Source organism: Chroicocephalus ridibundus, chromosome 3 (assembly GCF_963924245.1).
Source record: "Chroicocephalus ridibundus chromosome 3, bChrRid1.1, whole genome shotgun sequence".
Classification (NCBI taxonomy): Eukaryota; Metazoa; Chordata; class Aves; order Charadriiformes; family Laridae; genus Chroicocephalus; species Chroicocephalus ridibundus.
In genome coordinates, this window is record NC_086286.1 from 77,431,146 (window position 1) to 77,454,073 (window position 22,928).

The following is a 22,928-nucleotide window of genomic DNA, read 5'->3' on the forward strand; positions in this document are numbered from 1 at the left end:
TTATTTATGGTATTGGAAACTCACTGTAACTGGAGTCTCAAGGTTTTGTTGCTGGTAGGCTTCTTTTCCCTTCTTCAAGCAATGGCGTCTTTGAACACAAGAGAAAACATGGAGATTCTTTTTCTGACTAGTGATTTCTATTGCACAGATGTCTGCTAATGTGAATTTGTGACTCACAGACCATCTGTGTAGCGTGGGCCAAGATTACTACATTTACTTCCCTTATTCAACAGACAGAACTACTCTGTTGGGGTTCATATACAAACTGTAATCAACACTACGTGATTCAATTTTTAAGTAATCTCCTATACGTTTCTCATTGAAAACATGCAGCATTATTTCTCTGTGCCTTGCATGTCAATCATGAGCAGCTCTAACTACAAAATTTATTATATTGCTTATCTTGGATTAGTGGCTTGAGTGCATGATGTTCTCATCCATCCCATGCTACCAGGAGGAAAAATGAGCCTAAAGGGAATAACAAAATCTATGTGCAGATGCCTGTTCACTCTTTAAATGCAAACTGGAATTTTATTAGGACAGAACTCTTTCCAGAGAGGTACTATAAAGTGATAATTGCAAATGCTGTTCTGCTTCATAATAGAGCCTTCTATTTCTACATTAATTATAGAATACTAAAGTAATGCCATATATTGGCTCTATAATGCTATTATCACCCTGGCACAGAAAAATCTTACAAAGAACTTCATGACAACAAACAAGATATAATACTAACTAATAGCATGTAAATATAGTAAAGTAAATGCAAACTAACAAATCAGACACAGATGACAATACATGTAAGATTAAAAGAAATTGCAAACATGCACCCTGGGCTTCATCTACTGTGTTACTTAAAAGAAAATGCAGCTGCCAAAAAAATATGAGATTAGGCCTCTATTAACTATGTAGTATCAAGAGTTTTACATAAATGTAGGTAACTTCCCATACTCACTCTAATGGCCTCTAGGACGCTGGCAGTAGACCAGATATTTTAAAGACCCACAGAAGATTCAGCAGAGCTGCAGTTAGCAGCAAATTTAAAAGATTCTGCCACTAAACTGATTATTTTGGTCATCATGAGCTCTTATTTTTTCTTTTTTCTTTTTTTTAAATCTGTTTCTTCCAGAGTCTCTGCTAACATCCAGCCTGACTACACGCAACTCCTTCATTGGCTGCATTCGTAACTTTATGATTGATGAAAAACCAGTGAGTTTTAGTAAAGCAGCTTTGGTTAGTGGTGCTGTAAGCATCAATACCTGTCCAGCAGCCTGATAGTGCACTGCATCAATCCCAGGAAGTTCCTTAGACCACAGAAGGAAAAATAGAACAGAAGAAACCATGTTCATTGAGAGAAGAAGAATGAAAATATCAAGGATCCATCTACAGAAAGCAGTATGTTTAAGGGTCACTTCTAATGTTCATGTGCAAACAACAATCACTGCAAAATAAAGGGCTGTTGCTTCTGCACTTCTCTTACTATACCACAAGAGTGAGCTTTACCACTTCTTATAGCGTATGCGTGGCCAGTCTGTCACATGAAAATGTGCAATTATAAAAGAAATGAAAATTATATTAAATATATTACTTTCAAGATAGATCTTCCACATCACTTCATTCCATACTTTAGTCACCTTTTGTTTCGCAGGAAAAGATCTGCTAATGCACATTAAAGAATAAAGCTAGATAATACACTTACATCGCAAATAACTGTGTTCAAAGATTATTTTTTTTAAATTTCCATACAACTCATTTATATATTCCTCAAAATGGGAGGCAGAGAGCATACCAATTATGTAATCTTACAAACAATGAAAAACTAAAATTTTTATCCTGCTTCTAGACTTCATGGATATGTTCTAGCACAACGTGGAGATAGAATGTGTATCTTTTAAGACAGACACTTGATATAACTGATCATTTACCTAAACTAGGTGATTTTAGAGCAATACTTGCCTTATGTAGGAAGGGAGACGAGACAAAATTCCAGATTTCAAGTTTTTTCTCTAAACTTTTAAATGCCCACAAACATTTTAAATAGACACAGCACTAAATCCACAATCTCATTGTGATCTCATTTGCACTAATATAACACATGCAAACACAAAGCGTAGAAAGAAGAATCATAGCCACAGTTTCAGGCAAATCCGTTATCACATAAAATCACCACTTCCTTGTGAGACTGCTGCAGGATTTCAGTTTACAGCAGTAATCCTCAAACTAGGAACATGTTCCTGTGGAATGTATCCTGGAAGATATGCTGCTGCAGAGGAACTGGGGGTGAAACAGGAAGATGTAAAAAGAAGGCAAAAGGCTGCAAATCTGAGCTACGTTAAAACCATAGAAGGCAGATGGAAGTTAATACAAGCCTTTAGTTCACAGTAGGCTTGAACATCAGACACAAGTCACTTGCAAAACTTAGTCTCTTCAGTGATAACCTACGAGGCATCAAAGCCATTTAGGTTTCTTTTCTTTAAAGAATAAACTGCTGTTGACAGAAAGTTTTATGATTGTTGGGCAAATTATTGTTGGAACCAACTCAAAACATGTCCAGCCACAAAGCAGGAAAGTATGAAAGGTGAGAATAAAGGACAACACCCTACAGACTAGAAATTAGTAGGAGCTCATCTGGAAAATACACAAGTGACAACTGGAATCCAAAGATCTTGAATCTATGGACAGCTGGAGGAACCACCAGAATAAGATACATGTGAAAGCACTAATCAGTAGCTTCCCTACTACTCTCTCAGTAGGAAAAGAATTTTGACAGATTGAAGTGGTCTTGGCTTACTTTGGATAAAGAACTGCAAGCTCTGGACAGACCAGCACAGGAACTCTCCGGCAGCTGGGACCCCGTCACTGCCTCTCCACTTGTCTCTACAGTCCAGTGTTGGGTGGTAAGTGGATGAGAGAAGATAGCATGGCTCCAGCAGCCACTGTCTCTCCTTCCACCAGCCTTGTCAGCTCTGCTCATGCTTTCAGCCCCATGCCTGTTCTAACTGCCTTTTCCTGGACACGTCTCCCATTCTGTTTCTTGCAACTCTCAGGCAATATGCTCCCAGGACTGATTCCCTTCCCAACCCCATAGGGAGGCCCCTTGCTTCTCAGACAGGTATATAGCCCCTTCTTTTTGTCACTCCATAGCCCACTGTTCATACTTCAGAAGCAAGCAGTAAGAGTACCCTTCTGCGGTCTCTCCGAATAAAGCACATCATGGGTTCCCAAAGCCAGTTGCCTTCAAATGCCATCTTTATCTTGGAAACGAAAACCAGTATGCCTGCTCAACTCTTTCCTGCTCCCAGGTACTACCCGGTCGCTGAACAGAAAAAATGTAGCGCTTTTGGTTTGGTTTTTTTTTTTTTAATAATTGGGGTTGAGGGGGAATGTCCTCAGATCAGTGAGCTGGGTTTCCAGTGGGTACCAGCAGCCATGCGTGGTGTCAGGGCTGCGCAGCTGGGAGCAGGGTTAAAGAAGGAAGTTTCTCTCCTTCCAGTGGCAGTGAGTTGTTAGATTGGCTCAATCAATCTGATGACACCACAACCTGAGCTAAGCTTCCTCAGGGCCTGGTCCGCAGGACCCTATAGCTGGAGAGAAAAGAACAGCAGATTCCCTGCTTAGATAGGTTGGTTGCAAGGATTACTGAAATTCCTTTCAAGTTTGTCTGCAGCTGCTAAGCAGAGATATCCAGGAATAGCATATCCTTGTGCCCCCTAAGAGCATCACAGTTTAGTGAATACTAGTATTAAGTGGAGCATTGTATGTTAACTGGTACATACATACTCATAATGCTTTTCCGTCTTACACCTACTTCAAACTAAAGCGTATTTTCTCATATCCACATCCAAGCTCTGTGAATAAACAATATTTTTCTTAGCCATATTTGCTGCAATGAGATTTGGGTTTGTTCAGTGGATTTACATTTAAGAATGACTTTTCTGATTAATCAGTCCTTTGCATACTTTATATATGGAAAACTAAAAATACAGTAAAATAGTATGTGAATAAAAAACACATTAAAATTCATAAACTGCTACCATTCAATTTACTTCTCTTTACTACATCACCAGCTCATCAAACACAGCAGTATTTATGGAGGATACCTTCCTCATTTTTCCTTTTTAGGCCTCAGAGATGTAGGATTTCCCTCTGCAAAACAGGGTTTCCAAAGAAAAATACTATAAACCAGAGGATACCTCCAGACTCAGGAGAGAGCAGAGAATAATGCAAATTCCCCTACCCCCAACATCCACACAGACCTTGAAATTACCATTCCATATGCACCAAAGAAAGTCTGTATGTGATGCATTACTTTACACACACCTCCAAATTAATTCCAAAGCTCCTGGTGTTTAAGAGAAGGCAACTGCCTAAGTCAAAATCTTCCCAGAATTCAATTTGTCTTCTGTATCTACCTTAAGAATTATAGCTCCAAAGTACAAAACCCTTCATCTATAAAGATTTAGGAAAAACCTCCAAGTTCTGAGGTACATTGCCAGATTGTCCACTTGCATTTTCAATATTAACATAACGACCTCAATTCTGCAGGAAGCCTACAAAAAAATGAATGCTGACCCTAAGCAGATTATAACTTTTCTCTGCCACCTTCAAGGTTTTAGTCAGTGTTGTTATAGCCATCATCTAAATCAGGGCTACAACTACACTGTTATTATATCATGGAATATTCTGAAATTTGACATTTGCATGGCTATATAAGAAAGAATCCAATTTCAATTATTGAAGTACTCATCAAACTGCTTCAAAATAGAGTATTTAATCAGGATTTCTGGCCCCTCTATCTCTTATTTCTGAAGATCTGAAGAGATCTCACATAGTTAAAGGCTCTTACCAACCTTTACTTCTCCTCAAGGACCACGAGTATGGACAACAGCCTGAAAAGGAAAATGAAAGATGAAGGATTACAGGTCTGACAGTAATTCCCCAAAAGCCACCCACTCTAAGTGGAGAAAATAAACAAAAAAACAAAAAACCAATAAACCTTCATATGTGAATTAAGCTGTGATACAAATCAAGGAATAACATTAGTTCAAATTCCAGCGTGTTCTTCCTACAGCAGCATGTAGCCTAAATAGTCAAATGACTGTCATTAAAAAGATGCTGAAAGCATAACACAACGTGTGATGTACATTTGACTCTTGTTATGGTTGTGATTTAAGGGTTATTCACAGATTCACACAGTGGTTTATGTAAACTCATTTCCTCTCAATAACATAGTAAGTTATTCCTACAATTCAATTATTCAATTCGTGTTCCAAAGCTGTGGAACACTATTACTGTATACCATCAACAACAAAAAGTTCCTGAGAAAATAAGTGTAAGAAACACACATTAGCATAAGACTGTTCATTAAATTATTAACATAGACAAAAAGTCTCTGAGGGGACCTAACTAGATTGATGCATTTATACTATGGTAGATGAAGTAGAGCTTCATCATCTACAACGAAACAGAAAGTCCGTGTGTGATTATTTCTTTCACATAGTTGAGCTGCTCATTTCATTAAACCTCTGAGCACATGCATCAAGCCAAAATGGTTATTACACATCCACTTCCTGCCCTTGGACCTCCTTTGGAAGCTAAAAAATATTCCCACATGAATATGAATCTCAATTACATCTCTGATATACAGTGTTTCCAAGCTCAGTGAGAATAATCACTTCACATTTGCCATCACAGACCTCTTAATAGCATATTGGAATCCAAAGCACAGAGTTTCTTGCTGCAGTCTCATGTTCAATGGAGCGAATCCCACTAAGCTGAATCTTGATGGGACATAGAACACAAAAACCACAGCTAACTGAAAGAACAAGTAGAAATTGTAGCTGACTACACAAGAAGAAAGCAAGATATGGTAATATTAAGACATTTCTGTAGACTTTAACTTAAGCTTTAAAATGCTTACAAGCAATGTTGTACTGCTTCTAGCCTAAGTAAGGTGAAAAAGACATGTGAAGGGAAGCTTTAAGGACATGACAGTAGGCAAGAAGAATAGAAACAGTTTCACACCTAGTAGCTAGAACAGACCACAGCCAACAGGTTCGGACCAGTTCAGATAACCACAGTGAACAAAATTAAGCTATAGGTTACATCTAGTCTGTCCAGAGAGAGATAAGAAATTACTATCTGCTTTCACGATTAGTATTCATGTAGTTTTACACTGGTGATTAGTTTATAAAAGAAGTGTTTGAGGCAGTATTACTCTATTCATGCTAAACTTTACACCTGCTTATAACACTGAAGCCATTGGTCTTTTGCAACTTCAAATGTGAAGCTTGAATGAGCTTGGGCCACTCATTACTTTTTTCTTAAGAATAATATGAATTTCAAGTAGATGGATTCTTCCCTTTCAATTAAGTTTTAAAAAATTAGTCTTGATATGTATTTCTTACATATTATATTGTATTGTACAATATTGTATTTGCAACAATACATACTTAATCTTTCCAAGAAAGTTTTTTTAAAATAGTCATTTGGTATAATGTTATTTTCCTGGGGACTTATAATTGGTCTCTACAGGATCCTAGGCCATGTCCAGGAATCAGCACCATGGTTTCTCCAGAGCAAATAAAGGATTAAGATACACTGAACTTCAGATTTCTATTAAGAATTTCATTTAGCAAATTTTGTTTGCACACCAGCACTAGAAATAATATATTTAGGAAAAGCATATTTTGTTGGGTAGTTTTAGCCATAAAACCTAATGAACTGGGTTGCATGGAAGCACTTTTGTTCTCCCACAGGAAGCAGAAATGCCATCTGTGTCACACAAGAGCTTTCTGCAAGGGGCTGGTTTGCGTATCACACATTCCTTACATGATTTTGCAGCGCAGCTATGCTGTGGACCAGTCTTAGCATGCTGAGACAATGGCATCTCTACATTTCTCGTCTCTCATTTTCAGTCCCAAAGTTGCCATGTTCAACACAGGCAAAAGCACCTCCTAATTGCACTGTGGACAATTACTTGCATAAGAAATGTCAAACTGAGCTTAAAGGAAGATAGTATGCAAGCCTGATGGGAGGGTACATCATTACAGCATTTCCACATCACCATTTTTTCACTTAATTTTTAATTTGTATTTTCGTATCATTTGGCACATTTCACACCATCACTCTGAATGATATATTTGGGGAAAATAAAACACATCATCTCACCCGTTTTTAGCCGTAAAAGGAAATGAACTGTATCATATGGAAATATTTCTGTTCTCCCACAGAAAGACTTCATTTGAGGCCTTTGCCATGTCTCCCGTGCTCGGGCTTTAGCAAAGACCCTGTAGCCCCTGACAGGTTCACCCTCAGGCCTGCACCCAGTTTGGTGGTACCTCACCGCATCCACCATTTCCCTACTGCCAAACAGGAGACAGGCACCCTACTACTCCCTCAGCTTCTTTCAGTGCACACTTATTCTTACACCAACCCTTGAATCTTACAGCAGCAGTCCCGGCGGTCAGGATCAGCACCCACACGCCGCTGCCTCACACTGCCGCCCGTCGGGCCCGCCGGCCTCAGCGGGGCCCTCAGGAGATCCCACACACCCACACCCCCCCCCCGCCCCCTAATGGAACGTTCCACTCGCGATGGGTAGGCGGCGAGCGCCCGATGGGACGTTCCACCGCAGGAGGAAGGCGGGGGGAAGGAGGCCGAGCCGTTGGAGAAGCCCGCCCGCCGCGGCCATTAAGGGGGAGCAGCTTCCGGGCGCCGAGTTCGAAAGAGGAGGCAGCCGCCGGCCGGTCAGCCATGACCCAGTCGGTGGTGGTGCAGGGTAAGGGTGGTGCCCGGAGCCCCGCTCACCCCCCCGCGCCCTTTCCTGTGCCTGATCCGTCTGTCTATCCCCGTTGCAGTGGGCCAGTGCGGGAACCAGGTGGGCTGCCGCTTCTGGGACCTGGCGCTGCGGGAGCACGCCGCGGTCAACAAGGTAATGGTCCCGCTTCCTCCCCGCCTCCCGCTTCACCTCACCTCAGCTCCCCGCCTTGCTGGCCGGAGCGGGGCGGCGGTTGGGGCGAGCCGCCTTTCGCTCTCGCCCTCAGGGGGCCAGCGGTGGCCCTCGCTTCGTTCCGTGTTCTTTACCATGACTACGAAGCACAGTGTTTATTTGGTTAAACCCAGGCCGCTTCGTTGTGAGCAAAACTATCCCCCAGGGTTTTTATACCGTTTAACTGATCATCTCTAATTCAGATCTGCTTTCTCCAGCCTTTCCACCTTGAAAAGCCCAGGATGTCACCCCGGTTTGAGGCAATGAGTGAAAAGAGAGCTTTGTTCAATGCAGGTTCTTTGCCCCGGCGTGGTAAAGTACAAAAGCGGCCCACCAAAGCCCACCTTTATGTTAGCAGATGCCGTGCAGTGACTCACTGTACAGTTGTGCAGACCAAAATAGCAGCGTAAAGACGGCATAGGGTTGTGCTGGGTACCTTCAACAAAAATGCACCCTTCTTGCCATGACGACAAAGATACTATTTCCTGGTAAACACCTTATGTTAACAGATAATGATGAGCAGTCCTTCTCAATGCCTTCTGTTGGAGCAGCTGTAAAAAGGCAATGGATGAAGTTCATAAGCATATGGAGAGTCTGTTGGTTTTAGTTTTGTAGGGAACAGTGACTTCCAAATTCTGCTTCATCAGGTCTTTAGGAGTATGGTAAGCAGTCTGTAAAATAATAATCTTAAAGTATTTAAACTTGACAGGTCTCTTTAGCTTTATAGTGGAGTAAGTAATTTCCACGCCACCCATCAGCAGGGAGTTTAGCAATCACTGATACACTGTGATGTACTTTCCTTTTCACAGAACTTCCTGGATGTTGGTGTCATGGAAATGGAGCCCATGGTGAACTGTGTTGTATCAGTGAGGAACTGAGTTAGCTATTCAATTTAATAATTGCATTGGGATCGTCACTAAAATCCTAAATCTTTAAAAATGAAGGAAGAGTAGTTGTTCAATCATGTGCTGAAAAATTAATTTCCTAGTTACATCCTCCTGTCAGTTTTTAATATCATGCTGATGCTTCAATGAAACGTTCTTTTTAGTGCTGACTACAGCTAGTTGGTTGCAACATAGACTTTCACTCTTTTTTGAGTGGGGTGGTTTGACAGGTGACCTTCAGAGGTCTATTCCAACTTTTAAATTATTCTATGAAAAAGCACTGAGAATTTCTGATGTTACGTATCGCCTTATGTCATGTTGTTTTCTTTTAGAAAGGAATTTATGATGAAGCATTAAGCAGTTTCTTTAGGAATGTAGATACAAGGTAAGTCTTTTTATCAAGCAGTTCATGAGTTTAACACAGTAGATCAAGGATTCTAGTATCTTAACCTAAGTTACAGTTTTCTTAGTTTTAGGTCACACTTAGTTTGTGCTAGAAAAAGATTTTGCTTTTTTGTATTCTCCTCAAAACACTATCTTTACATTTCAATTTCAACTATGCTTACTTCAGTAGTTAAATGTGTTGAAAGTGTTTGGATTTGTTTTCCTTCCCCTCTGTCCCAAAAATTGACAGTCAGGATCTGATAGCTTTTTCTGTTGCAAATCATGATCAGACTGCAAGCTTACTGAATACCAACTTAGCAGCATTTCTTGTTGTATAGGAGTTGTAAGAGGAATTGTATATAAGGCAGTCAGAGAAGGTCATGACAGTTTTTAAATCCCTTTTATCTGACAAGTTTGTTACACAAAGAGTGGTGGCTATGGGTCTGGCTTTTTTAGAGTTAACCAATTTGTACCTCAAGAGCATTCAGTCATCTCTTATCTATCCAGTTACAAAAATCCCTGCAGTTTGCAAGAATAAAACAGTTGTGCACTTGGATATTGCTGTTGCATTTTAGTTAATTAAAAAGCATTTGGCCATCATCTGTTTCCTTCCATCATATGGCAAGGCTGCAATGCAGCATGCAATTTTAACTGAAATAGTATTGAAATACTAATTATTTTGTCTCAAATTTTACCTCTTTGAAAGCACATGCAAGTGCATTGGAATGCATCATTGTCATTCCTTGTGGGCATTTCCTAGGATGCTTGGCTGCAATAGAAACATCTGTTTTCTCTTTGTAAAGAGGAAGAACTTATCTCACTGAATACTGTAGAAGTTTCAAGGAAGATTCCCCTACCTGTGAAACAGAAGAATGATTATTCAAATCTCGTCTTTTTCAGGAGCTGAAACAGTCCCCTCTTTTAACTCTATCCTTGAACCATAATTTAGTTAGGGAGAGTGGTTTCAAACTCTGTTGCTCATGTTGTGAGGTCTTGTCCTTTTGTTATTGTTGTGGCGTTTGTTTTGATTTTATCAGGAAGAACTAGTTCACCTGCCAGGTACTTGCAGGCATAAAACCTGATGTCACAAAAGTGACAAACTTCAGTCTTCTATGCTATGCCATACCATTGTTCAAAATAATTAATCCAGGTGAGTTATCCTGTCAGAAATAGCTATGAACAACGCTCTGGAAGAACCAGACAGACTTATTATGGTTACTGTGGTTATTAAACTGTGTAATATTGGAAATGTGCTTGCACATATGTATGGTTTTATATGCAGAAATGCATGTCTCAAGCTTAGGGGTTTCTAGGGAACGTGGGGATTTTTTTCAGCAATTGAATCAAAGTGATTGAAAGTATGGGTTGGCATGAAAGACCACAAAGGAAATAGTAAGTAAACGAAGTGTTGATTTGGTGGGTTTTTTCTTCTTTGAGTTTTGTTAGTTCCTGAAGAGAAATAGAACTTTTCTAGATGGATTTGCTGGTACTATAGTGGACTCGTATACAGAGTTGTGTAAGCTAGAGGAATCACATGAGTACTGGAGGCTGATGTGAGTTGCTCAGCTAATGAGAAGTGTCCGGAGAACTTTGAGTGGGGGGCCGGAAGATCCTTGAGGAATGCAGTGCAGCCCTGTACTCTCTTTCCCTCATTTCTGATGGGACAGAACATTTGATGCTGTAGTGAATTACAGCTGATGTTTTTGGAATATTATTGTGGTTGACCGTACAATGGTCCAAGAGATACTTTAAATTTCGGTTTGACCATCCCCCAAAGCAGGTAAATAATTGAGGGGAGAATTAGATCCGTCTTCCAGTATCCCTGCCTTTTTTCCCTAAGTTGAATAAAGTTTGGTCTGACTGGAGTATCTCACCCTTTGAGTGCAGAAGCACCAGCATTCATTGTGGTGTGGAAAAAATGTAATTGTACACAATGCGTAATGCCCTAGGTTGGGTCAATGCAAGCAATTCGGGGGTGGGGGGGGGGCGCAGAAATAAAAGGAAAATTAAGCTATGTCATGATTTCTGGACTGGTAAATCTTAATGTCAAAATAAGTCAAGCACAGTGCTGTGCTAGTGCAGTTATACAGCTTTTACACCTCAGGCAGTAGTACAGTACTGTACCACCCCCCATTGGAAAGCCTGTCGTGCTTTTTGGTGCACTTTGTTCCATTATATGATGCAGATATACCACGTGCTGGATAAAAGATAATCCTTTCAAGTTTTGGCAATGCTTGTAGAATTGCCACAGAGCAGAGGCTGTATCTGAGAGTAAACTTTAAGGGCTTATGTTATCAGCTTCCTGAAGTAACTGCTTAGGATGATTCTGATTGAGATTGTGTCCTGTAATTCTATTGCTTTAGGGAATTATGAGGTCTTTCTTAGCAAATATATATTGCCTTATTTTCTATTACAATTCTGAGCTTGGATTTTTTTTTTTTTCCAGAAGTGGTGGTGATGGTCCTGATATTTACAAAGGAAAAATCTATTCTTTAAAAGCACGAGTAAGGCAATCTATAAAGGTCATTCTTTTTACATCGCATGTTTACATCCAACTGTGTATGAATTTTCATAAGGTCCTTATGATTGCATAGGTTTTCAAATACTACTTTGAATAGTAAGATTTCTAATAGTAACTTTTATGGTTCTGTGGAGTAATGCAGGTTGCTTCAGTCTGGTTGAGTAATTTACTTTATAATTTTAATAAAATGATTGCAGATATTACCAACCAAGTTTTTATTTGAGTTTTCTAAGGAGTGGATTTCTTTAAGCCACTTGAAGTGATTAAGAAGCAAGAAAACTTGAAACATAAAAATGCTTTAATTTCTTTATTCTGAAGTATTGGGGCAAAATATTATAAAAGTTTAAAAAAAATTGCATTTTTCTGAAACACTGTCCTCTTGAGTGACTTCTAGCAAATCAGACAAGGTGAATCTAGTTGGTCTCCTAGTTAACAACTGAAAAAAAATTCTCTGTAGCACAGTAGAAACAACATACCTTTTATATGGTAAATCATTTTATATTTCTTTGTGTGACTATTTCGAAGGGTGGTTTGCTTACTGACTGAATTTTAATTCTTTCCTTTCTCAAAGGCACTGTTGATTGACATGGAGGAGGGTGTGATAAATGAAATTCTGCAGGGACCATTGAGGGATGTGTTTGACAGCAAGCAGCTTATCACAGATGTTTCTGGTTCAGGAAACAACTGGTGAGAACCTCTTCAGAAAGCATTTCTTAGCAACTAATTAGATGGCATTTGAAAAGGGAAGCTAACAGTAGCTTTCTGGTTCATTCTGCACCTGGGGAGCTGCAGCATATTGCCAGTAAACTTTGGAGCCACTGTTGCCTGGAGGAGGGCTTTGAAAAGCCCTTACAGAAGGATAATTCTGCTGATACATCATTTTGTCTATTTTTTCTTCCTCTTTTTTGATTTTCTTTTTCAAAAGAACACGCTTTTTATTTTTGTTTCTTTGGTATTCAGCTGCTTCCATTGCTAACTCAAAGCCATAATCCAGTTTGAGACTGTGCAACTAGTGTGGAAATGAGATTATGAACAAATGCACTTCTGATTTCTAAGCACCACAGAATCTGGCTTTGTGCATAGAAACTATATTGCTAAAAAGAGAAATTCAGAAAAAGGTTGATTAACATACTCAATTCCAAATTTTCACTGAGACCTTAATGCACCTCTGATAATATTCAGTGCAGTACAGACTGGAAAGCATATCATCAGCAAATGTACCAAAAGAGAGTGCAGTACATGGAATAAAGCATCCTGTAACTTCACCATCTAGCAGGCAAGTGTTTTGAAAATGAGCTGTGTGGAGTATTTTTATTACTAGTAGCAATTGACTCACATAGTACTCAAAGGAAGATCAGTACATGTATTACATAGGGATATCCTTATTTTTAAGGAGTGTATAATTTTCATTTCATAATTAGTATTTGATCATCCAATATGGGAGTTGATTTCCGTATTGGTTCAAAATAATAGTGCACACTCCAAAGCTGCAAACTTAGTGCTGCTTGCATCCTCAAAATTAAAACCATATCTTGATTCCCATGTTCGCATGATGTAATCACAGCTTAGCAACTCTCACAAATTAGGTGTTGCACCCAGCTCTGGACTCTGACCTCTAAAATGTCAAATAGGAAGAGCTAAAATAAAACACTGAAAATTGATTGTTGGATTTTTTTTTTTAAGAGGACTTCTTGTCTCCTCAGGGCTGTAGGTCATAAGCTGTATGGTTATCAGTACCGGGAAAACATTGTGGAAAAGCTAAGGAAAACCGCAGAACATTGTGACTGTCTACAGTGTTTTTTTATAATTCATTCTATGGGAGGTGGTAAGTAATATATTGTGGTTAGTATAATTACACTAGCCACAGATGAAAAACTTGGATCTTGAAAAGAAGATCAATGTAATAGTCTACATCATTCAGAATGCAGAATAAAAAATTTAACACAGTCCAATTAAGTGGACCTGTAATTATTTATTACTTGTTTTGTTAGAGCACTGAGGAGCCTTAATCATGAACTAAGTGCTACTCAGAATAAAAATACAGCTAAAATTTTAAATATGAGGCAGTGGGTGGATCAAGACAGATACCAAATACGAGGAAACACTGAGGTATTACTGGTCAGAAGAAGGGAAAGAAGGGACAGTGGCCTCAGAACACTGATATCATTGTTGTAATCAAGTTATTTTTAATTGTGGGGAAAGAGTTTTCCCAAAAGGCTTGGAAAGGAGACTTCTAATGTTACCGAAGTTTAGAAGAACGTTGTTGTTCTGTTTTCTTTCTACGTAATTCTCTTGAATCCAGTCTAGCTACTTTGTTAATAAATCAGAAGGGCGAATCCCTTGCAGTGACAATTGTGTCATTACTGTATTGCCACTAAGTCTTCCCCAGAAACATGGGGAGAGCATGTATTATAACTGGTTATGATGTGGAAAAAGACACAGAAAATAGCTTTAAATATAAAGCAAGAGTTTTGTCAAGGGTTTTTTTTGTGGCCGTTTTCTTAATTTGAGAGACCTTGCAGATATCATTTCTGTTACTGCAGAAAATTGCTGTCTTGTTCATAGATAGAATTGTCTGCTGCCAAGAATAATAGCTGTCCAAGACAGAAAAACCACAGTTTAGTCCTCTGATCTGAACTCAGTGCTATGTGCTTAGTGCTAATGAGGAAAAATGTGTGTGTGCTGGGGGAGAGGGGTTGTTCTGTTTTGGCTGGCAACGAGAAGACTTTATAAAGAAACCCCCAAAAGGAAAGTAAAGAATTGTTTGGGGCAGTTCAGTGTTTATAAACAAATGTTTTATTTCAAAATTCAAATTAAAGATTTTAAAATAGATAAAAATAGTAGGTCAGAAAAATGTTGGTTACATAATAGGAATTTTTGGGTTGCAGAATTTTTTGGGATTGTATACTTCATACTATGGGAAATGTTTTTATCACTTAATTATTTTCCTGTCTGGGAAAACCCTCCTTGCCTTAATTTACAGCTGAGTAGCCTCCACTGTCAGCAAAATGCTTCAGAAAATATTCATCAATATTGAAAAGTTGTACATTTCCAACATATGAGACTTAAGGCTTAAGATAACATGGGGAACCTTTTATCTTCTCATTCTGCCTTCCTTCATAATTAGGGACAGGATCTGGTCTTGGAACTTTTGTACTAAATTTGCTTGAGGATGAATTCCCAGAAGTATATAGATTTGTTACTTCGGTTTATCCCTCTGGTGAAGATGATGTTATTACTTCTCCATATAACAGTGTTCTGGCTATGAAGGAACTTAATGAACATGCGGACTGTGTGCTACCAATAGAGAATGAAGTAAGAAATAATATTCTATTTCTGTCAATTTCTTTTTTTATTAGACCCCACATAGGAAGTGTTTCTTCCTTCTGTGTATTGATTTTGAGTGCCAAGTCTTTAAAAGCGTAATTTCATTTTTTTTAAAGTAATAATTGAACTCCTAAGTCACTTGCAAACTTTTGGAATTAGTATCAGTATCACTAAAAAGCTGCTCTGCACCTTCAAAGTAGTCTACAGTGAATTTCTTAATGTCTATTTCAAGGTAAACAATGAAAAGCTTCTATTTACTGAGGCTGAGAGTCTTCTATATTTTTTTTAGCAATCAATTTGTGCATAGTATTAGTAGAGTCCTGCAAGGGAAATGACTAACCACTCCAAATTCCAACAGATATGGGCATCATAGGCATAGTTAACCATGCAAACCACTAGACTCATTTGTATGTAACTTCTATGACTCTCTCGCTGTTTGCTTATGAAAAAAGCAAGAGAAAGTGAAATATATTTAGAGAATATATTTTTGCTTTCACAGGAATTATGAAAACTTAAAATGTAATTTTAGCAGATGAGGATTTTGAATAGTTGAATAAAATTCAAACTTCTGAGTCAAGCTCTGGACATGTTTGTGTCGTGTAAGGAACAGACTTTTAGAAACACTTCAGTCAATTGGAATTGGTCAAACGGTAGACTTACATGTATCAAAGGTATAATATTTGACAGTACCATGTTTTAGCTTTTTCTTTAACATTAATTGAAATGAAAAATTGGCGTACTGAATTTGAAAGCTCTGCGCTCAAGATTTCTTGTATGCTTTTTTTTTTTTCTTCTCTCAAAGTCTCTGTTTGATATAGTTAATAAAATTCATCAGATGATCAATTTTGGGAAACTAGGGTCAACTGTGAAGCAAAACAGCTTGGTAACATCAAGTGCAGGCAGTGCAAAAACTGTACAAGAGAAGCCGTTTGATGCCATGAATAATATTGTAGCCAACTTGCTGCTGAACCTGACAAGGTAAAGTTACAGGTTATTTCTCTGTCAAAGTGGTATTGCTGGAGGTGGTGTGTGCTGCAAATATGCAGGCCTGCATCAACTCAAAGAATATTGTTTTCCATTTGATATAAGTCTCCTCTTTCTAAGAATTAGTTACTAAATGTTAAAGCATTTGGAAGTATTCAGATGGCAGTGGTGTTGCTCTAGCCATGATAGTCTTAGAACTGAAGTAAGACAAAGTCTATAGGCAGAAGGATATCATCTTCCATTAATGCCTAATGGAGCCCAGGGAGGTTTGCCTTTCTAGGACAGTTGTATTATTTTATAAATACCATCAGATCATTGTTTCTCCAAAACCTTCTATAGCTCCAAGAAACTCCTAGTGAAATATGCTTCTGGAGTATTGGCCTGCTTTTCTTCTAAGCAGCTTGTTAGGAATGCTGGGTCACGTGTGTTTTATTACAGGGTATTTATTAAAACTGGTAGTCAGCAGCTATGTCCACATACTGAAAAACAGTGCTAAAGACTACAATCGGGAAAGAAGGTCACATTCTTGATGATTTATTGTTCTGTAATGGGAAGTGTAAGCAAATAAGATATAGCACCATACTGCCAAATGGGAAAGTGTAGTAATTACACGAACAGTTTCTTGAACGCTGTGTTGTTTTACTGCTTTATTGTACAGAACAGTTGAAAAATAGATCTAATGAATGTTTACATTATAAAGGTAGTTTACTTAGTTTATAACAGTTTGTTAATTTTTCAGTTCTGCTAGGTTTGAAGGTTCCCTTAACATGGATCTTAATGAAATCAGCATGAATTTGGTTCCATTTCCTCGACTTCATTACTTGGTTTCAAGCTTGACTCCTCTGTATACATTGGCTGATGTTAATGTACCTTCTAGAAGGTAAGAAAAGAATATTATGGAAGCTTTACATTTGAGGCTTAATTTCTGATTCTTCCCTAGTTTTCATTAAAAAAATTCCATTCTATAGTAAAACTAAGGGTAGAAGTTCTAAAACTTTTAAGTCTGCCACATTTTCAAATTCGTCCTGCCGATTTTTAGGAACAACCTTCATCCCTTATCTCCATAATGCTTGAGCCAGTAAACTTGAAATGTATTTTTGTTATCTCTGCTGGGAAATATTTCTGTTGGAAAAATGTATTACTTAGATAGAACCCCCACCACAAGTTCTTTTGCACTCGACTCACAGAATACTGTAAAGATAAATGAGGAACTGAACTAGATTTGCTGGAAAGCAATGGCATCTTCAGTCTGGAGATGCAGTGAGACTATTTAAGAGCTTATTGTAACAATAAGCTGACACTTGTCAAATTTTGTGAGATTATTTTTCTGCCGTTGTCAGTGGGATAAATAACCAGTTAGAATAGATTTTACTGGTTTTAGTGAATTAAGTTCAGTCACAAAAGGTCCAAGTAGCAAAAGAGGCAGCTAAGGGTAAGTGGTGGAAGTGTGCAAAGTGGGCAAGGGGGCAGGACCACCCTTTTTTTGTGATAGCAAGTTGTGATGATCAGTTGAACCTCTTGAAGCCATAGCCTGCAGAGACGATACAATGCTGGAGGGAAGGTAGTAGACTATGAGGAGATGCTTAGTCGATCATGTTTCACAATGAGGTGAGAACAGTAATATCTTTGTCTCCTTTATTCAGTTATTTTTTTAATAGGCAGATTGTGGCAGAGGTGATTAAAAAAAAAAAAGAAATAGAGATGATAGATGGCAGAGAGTTTGGAACAAATGGAAAGAATAGCTTAGATGTTATGTGTCCATAGAAACCACGTCAAGACACCATTTTTGCTATCCCACAGTACAGTGGAACTTGTTTAAAGAGGTGAAGAGAGAAAGAATATGAGCTGCAGTGTCATCTTTTAAAGGAGTCATACATGATTGTCCTAGTTTAGCTGGGATAGAGCTAATTTTCTTCCTAATAGCTGCTGTGTTTTGGATTTAGTATGAGAATAATGTTGATAACACATTGTTTTAGTTGTTGCTAAGCAATGTTTATATTAAGTCAAGGACTTTTTCAGCTTCCCATAGAAGCTGAGTGGGAGCATAGACAGGACAAGCTGCACAAAGGAATATTCTGTACCATAGACGTCATGTTCAGTATATAAATGGGGATTGGCCATGTGGCAGGAATCGGCATTCGCTGCTTGGAATGGGCTGGGCAGCCAGTCACTGGGTGTTGAGAGTAGTTGTATTCCATCACTTTATTTTGTATATTCTTTTACCATTATTTTTTTTCCTCTTCCGTTACTGTTCTATTAAACTGTCTTGATCTCAACCCACGAGGTTTTTTTTCTCGCTCTTCTCCCTACTCTGCTGTGGGCGAGAGGGAGTGAGTGAATGGCTGCATGGCCCTAGTTGCCAACTAGGGTTAAACTATGACAATGACAAAACTAAAATAAGTAGACAAATATGTATAGTCTGTCTTTTCCTAAATCATTGATCAAAATTATGCGCTTCTGTGATTCGTTGATCCTTTTAAATAATGAAGTGTAACAGGCAGATAATCAGTTCTGTAAGGGTCAGCAGCACTTTGGTATTCTTTGTCAGATCCTTCACAAGCAGTGAGATTGTCCACTCAAATTGTCATATAACTGGAACGTCAAGTATATATATGATAAATATATATTATAAGTATATATAAATATATATATTAAATATATATAAAATGTATATATTTTATATATGAGATATATGTATTATAAATATTTTTTTCCTTGTGTTCCTTTTACATATTTTTAATACTTTGTAACCATAGACCTAAATTTGCAGTAATAAGGGTCTCTTAGTCTGTCCACTTCTCTGACAGTGGCTTGTAACATGAGGGAGAAGAGAGGAAAAAATGTATCTGGTGTGTTTTTAAAAACTTATAAAGCCATCATATGTACATATAAAGGTTTAAATCGTTTTCCTGTCATTCATGGTCCCAGGTTAAATGTATCTTTATCTCCAGAATTTTATGAACTTTTAAACCCTGAAGGTGGGCATTCTGAAGAACTTTTGTAGCCTGCTTTAGTGTAAGAGCAGATAACTGTTTTCTTTTCACCTAGGTTGGATCAGATGTTTTCAGATGCTTTTAGCAGAGATCATCAACTAATTCAAGCAGATCCCAAGCATAGCCTCTACCTTGCCTGTGCACTTCTCGTTCGAGGAAACGTGCAGGTTTCAGACCTTCGCAGAAATATTGAAAGGTTTGTAATACCACACAAACTTGTTATTGCGACTGTTGTCAGTTGTCCAGGGCACTCTAACTTTTAATTTGAAAAATTTTGATACCAAATCAGTTTACTGAGAAATATTTTTTTCTTAATTTTGGAAGGGAAGAAAGTGTTATTAATTTACATTATGAGTTAGAATAAGTCACAGCATTCTTGGATTTCCAAATAAAGGGGAGCTGACTAGGTGTCCCTGTGCTGCTCCTCGTGTTCTCAGAAATGCAAAAGAAAGTAAAGCCTGACCTTCCAGAGGTTTCCTGCCAGTAAAAGATTTTGGAGGAATAAGTTTTTAGTAGAAGTTTATTTTTACTGAACAGAAGGCCCCTCTCTTTTATGGTTACTTTAATGTACATAGGGAATCATCCTTATTTTAACAACTCTGTATTGTTAGCACTCTGTTTTTACCTTTTACACTACTGATCTATATAGTAATAACAGGAAAGGCAGGCAAGCTTTGCGTACAGAATGGAGTGTACAGGCAGCCAGGGGTGCATGGGGAAAATTTCTGACAATCTAAAGCATTTTAGTTATTTCTAAACTACAGGTAGACTGATTGTCACCTCTCCTAAATCTCAGAGTGCTTGCAGTCCCTTTTATAGAAATGGGTGCTTTTAACTTTACTTTTCAAACTCTGACACATTAAATTAACAAACAAAAAAAAGTGTTTGCAATTTAAATTTAAAATAGACACAGTGTTTTAGTCTGAAGTCTAAAATATCTTATTAAAAATGATAGTTGGAACTGTCTTGCTTAGTTGTGAAAGCTTAAATGTTAACCTTCTCAGACTGTTTGTTAGCAAAGGAAACTTAAACTTTGTGTTGTTAACGTTCCTTAGGTAACTACATTTTTGTGTCACAGGTTGAAGCCTTCCCTGCACTTTGTCTCCTGGAATCAAGAGGGCTGGAAAACTGGTTTGTGTTCAGTACCTCCCGTGGGCCATTCCCATTCCCTTCTGGCTTTAGCAAACAACACCTGTGTAAAACCAACTTTCATTGAACTCAAAGACAAATTTATGAAGCTCTACAAGAAAAAGGTACAACTCTTATAACATCCGTAGCCTTTAATCATCAGCATCTTGCATTATTGGGGAGCAAAATGGACAATGTCACAAATGGACAGCCTAAAAATGTCATAAATGGACAGCCTAAAAGTAACAACCCAAGATTTTTATTTGTGTTACCTATCAAGGAATCATTCCAACAGCTGCTGCTTGAAAAGCATAAACCCCTTATTAATCTGTACCTACCAGGCAATATACTTACTTTCTTTAGCAGTGAGGCTGTATCTGATGGATCTTCCCAGCAGTTTGTGGTAGGTTGACCTTGGCTGGCTGCCATGTGCCCACCAAGCTGTTCTCTCACTTCTCTTCCTCAGCAGGACAGGGGGAGAAAATAGGATGAAAAGCTTATGCGTCAAGGTAAGGACAGGGAGATCACTTACCAGTTACTGTCATGGGCAAAAGAGATTGACTTGGGGAATATTAATTTAATTTATTGCCAATTAGTAACAGAGTAGGATAGCAAGAAATAAAACCAAAAGTGAAAGCACCTTCACCCCACACCCTTCTTCCCAGGCTCAGTTTCACTCCTGCTCCTTCTTCACTGATCTTGGTGTCTACAGGGCTGTTTCTCTCACATTTTTCTCATTCCTTTCTCAGAGCTATTGTACAGTATTTTTTACCCTTCCTTAAAGATGCTATCCCAGAGGCGCTACAAGCATCGCTGATGGGCTCAGCTTTGGCCAGCAGCAGGTCCATATTGCAGCTGGCAGGAACTAGCTGGGTCTGACATGGGGGTAGTTCTGGCATCTTCTCACAAAAGCAACCCCCGCAGCCCCGTGCTCCCCCCGGCTACCAAAACCTTGCCACGTAAACGCAATACGCAATTTGGTCAGGTGTACCCAAGAAGACAGAATATGAAAAGACGGATGTGTAAGAAATCAGTAATATTAACTGTGATTCCATAGGGGATTGTTACTCAAGTTGACAAGTATTTAAATGAGGGATGTCATGATATAAGTGTTTAAATCTAATTTCTACGTTGCTTGCACCCCCCTCTTTAGTTCAGGCTAAATGATACTTATGGAGCCAAAGGAATTAGGTGCCAAGAAAAAGGATAACACTGACTTTATTTTATTTTTTTTTTTATTCTCATAGGCTCACCTTCACCATTATCTGCATATAGACGGGATGGAGCAAAGCTGTTTTTCTGAAGCCATATCGTCTTTGTCTGATCTAATAGAAGAGTACAATGAACTGGATGCCACAAAAGGTGGGCCTAGAATAGATCCATCAAGACTGCAGATAGCTGTTTAAAGAAAGAACAACTGATTTTTTTTATTTAAAAAAAAAAAAAAATTCCCCAAGCATCCAGCCACTTCAGTTAACCAGAATGAGTTGCAGCATGCCTAGCTATTGTGATTCCAAAGTGAGAGTGGGACAATGGCTTCCTCAGCTCCGAGAGGTGTCATATTAAGTGACAGGCCCAGCCTGTAAGAAAGATTTGAAGGCAGCTAATTACGGTGGGTATCAGTAAGAGCAGTCTTCCTAACTGTAGAGTAAATTGACGTACCATATGCCGTAAAGAGAAGAAAGAGAGATTGTAGCAGCCAAAAATGTAGTTCTTTTCTCAGACTTTCAGCTTGTGGTAAACTACAGGCAGGCCTTGCTTCAAAGAAGGATCACCGTTGCTAGATTTTTTTATTTTTTTTTAAACAAGCGACTCTGAAGAGAAGAAAAGCCTGCGTAGTCTTTTCAAAGATGAAAGCGAGTCTGTGAGGAAACTGGTTTCTTAAACTTTGCAGGAGAGTAGTCACTTCAGAATGCTCTAAGCTATGTTCACAGTTTTAATATTTTTGCTTCCGTGTTGTACTTAGCTGTATTAGAGCAGTTTGAGTTGATACCAAAATTGGCAGTATCAGAAAATTCAGCAAAATAAATTTTGTTTCAAGTATTATACTTGGAGTATTAATTAATATATTATTTTAATGATTCATATTCATGAATGCTGAGTTGCACTTGATAATGAGATAATACAATATACCTCTGAGTGAAACATGCAGTTATAATAAAGTTATAATGACTGTTTGGAGAACAAAGTTTATACGCTTAAAAGAATGCAAGTAAAATAGATGTTTTAATATTTATAATTACCAGAGTAAATAGATTTTTATATTACAGTAAGAACTGTTACAAAACAGAATGTACAGCTTGCTTGCTGGCCTTGGCTGTCGTAGAACAGCCAGAGTGGTGAACTGTTACAAATCAGAATGGATCAATACGATGATTTCTTAAAGCTTGAAGTCCTTCTAACAGAGTCAGAGTGAGTGTGCAAGGGGGCACAATTCTGAATGTATACGTCCAGAAGTATTCAATAAAACATTGTGATAACATTTGTTGAGAGCATTTTTTTTTAAACATTCTAAAAATAATCATTTCCTTGAAATTTTGCATCTATTATCTGCAGGTGCCCACTTATTTTTTCCTTCACAAGTGCATTGTTTATATTCACAACACTAGAGAAACATTATCTGCTGCAAAAAGCGATCTGAGCTTAAAATTGACTTCTGTTTGAAACAGTACTGATGTGTTTTACTATTGCAGATACATAGTAGAAAATGTTCATTT

General features: G+C 38.3%; 2 protein-coding genes and 1 long non-coding RNA gene across 3 annotated transcripts in view; 2 read left to right on the forward strand and 1 right to left on the reverse strand.

Annotated features, from left to right (window-relative positions):
* The window catches only part of LAMA4 (laminin subunit alpha 4), a 106,097-nt gene extending 101,301 nt beyond the window's left edge, over positions 1–4,796 (forward strand). Inside the window, exon 38 of the mRNA XM_063329764.1 lies at positions 1,130–4,796. Within this exon, the coding sequence (XP_063185834.1) occupies positions 1,130–1,275 (146 nt within the window). The 3' untranslated portion in view covers positions 1,276–4,796. The remainder of the gene's footprint in view (positions 1–1,129) is intronic.
* Positions 1–7,540, reverse strand: part of LOC134513298 (uncharacterized) — a 35,045-nt gene extending 27,505 nt beyond the window's left edge. Inside the window, exons 1-2 of the long non-coding RNA XR_010070368.1 lie at positions 7,449–7,540; positions 4,851–4,889 (exon numbers count right to left, since the gene is read on the reverse strand). This is a non-coding gene — a long non-coding RNA (uncharacterized LOC134513298). The remainder of the gene's footprint in view (positions 1–4,850; positions 4,890–7,448) is intronic.
* Positions 7,541–7,649: 109 nt separating this feature from the next.
* On the forward strand, positions 7,650–22,913 carry TUBE1 (tubulin epsilon 1). Its single transcript, XM_063331097.1, has 12 exons — positions 7,650–7,780; positions 7,860–7,933; positions 9,207–9,259; positions 11,705–11,762; positions 12,351–12,466; positions 13,483–13,604; positions 14,907–15,094; positions 15,909–16,084; positions 16,830–16,970; positions 19,139–19,279; positions 20,162–20,336; positions 21,459–22,913. The coding sequence occupies exons 1-12, from the start codon at positions 7,756–7,758 to the stop codon at positions 21,615–21,617; spliced, it is 1,428 nt and encodes a 475-aa protein (XP_063187167.1). The 5' UTR covers positions 7,650–7,755; the 3' UTR covers positions 21,618–22,913.
* The last annotated feature ends 15 nt before the right edge of the window (positions 22,914–22,928 follow it).

Coding starts and splice junctions, on each gene's coding strand:
- TUBE1 (XM_063331097.1), top strand. CDS start 7,756: ATGACCCAGTCGGTGGTGGTGCAGG. Junction 9,260..11,704: donor TTTAGGAATGTAGATACAAG/GTAAGTCTTTTT, acceptor TTTTTTTTCCAG/AAGTGGTGGTGATGGTCCTG. Junction 16,085..16,829: donor TTGCTGCTGAACCTGACAAG/GTAAAGTTACAG, acceptor TTAATTTTTCAG/TTCTGCTAGGTTTGAAGGTT.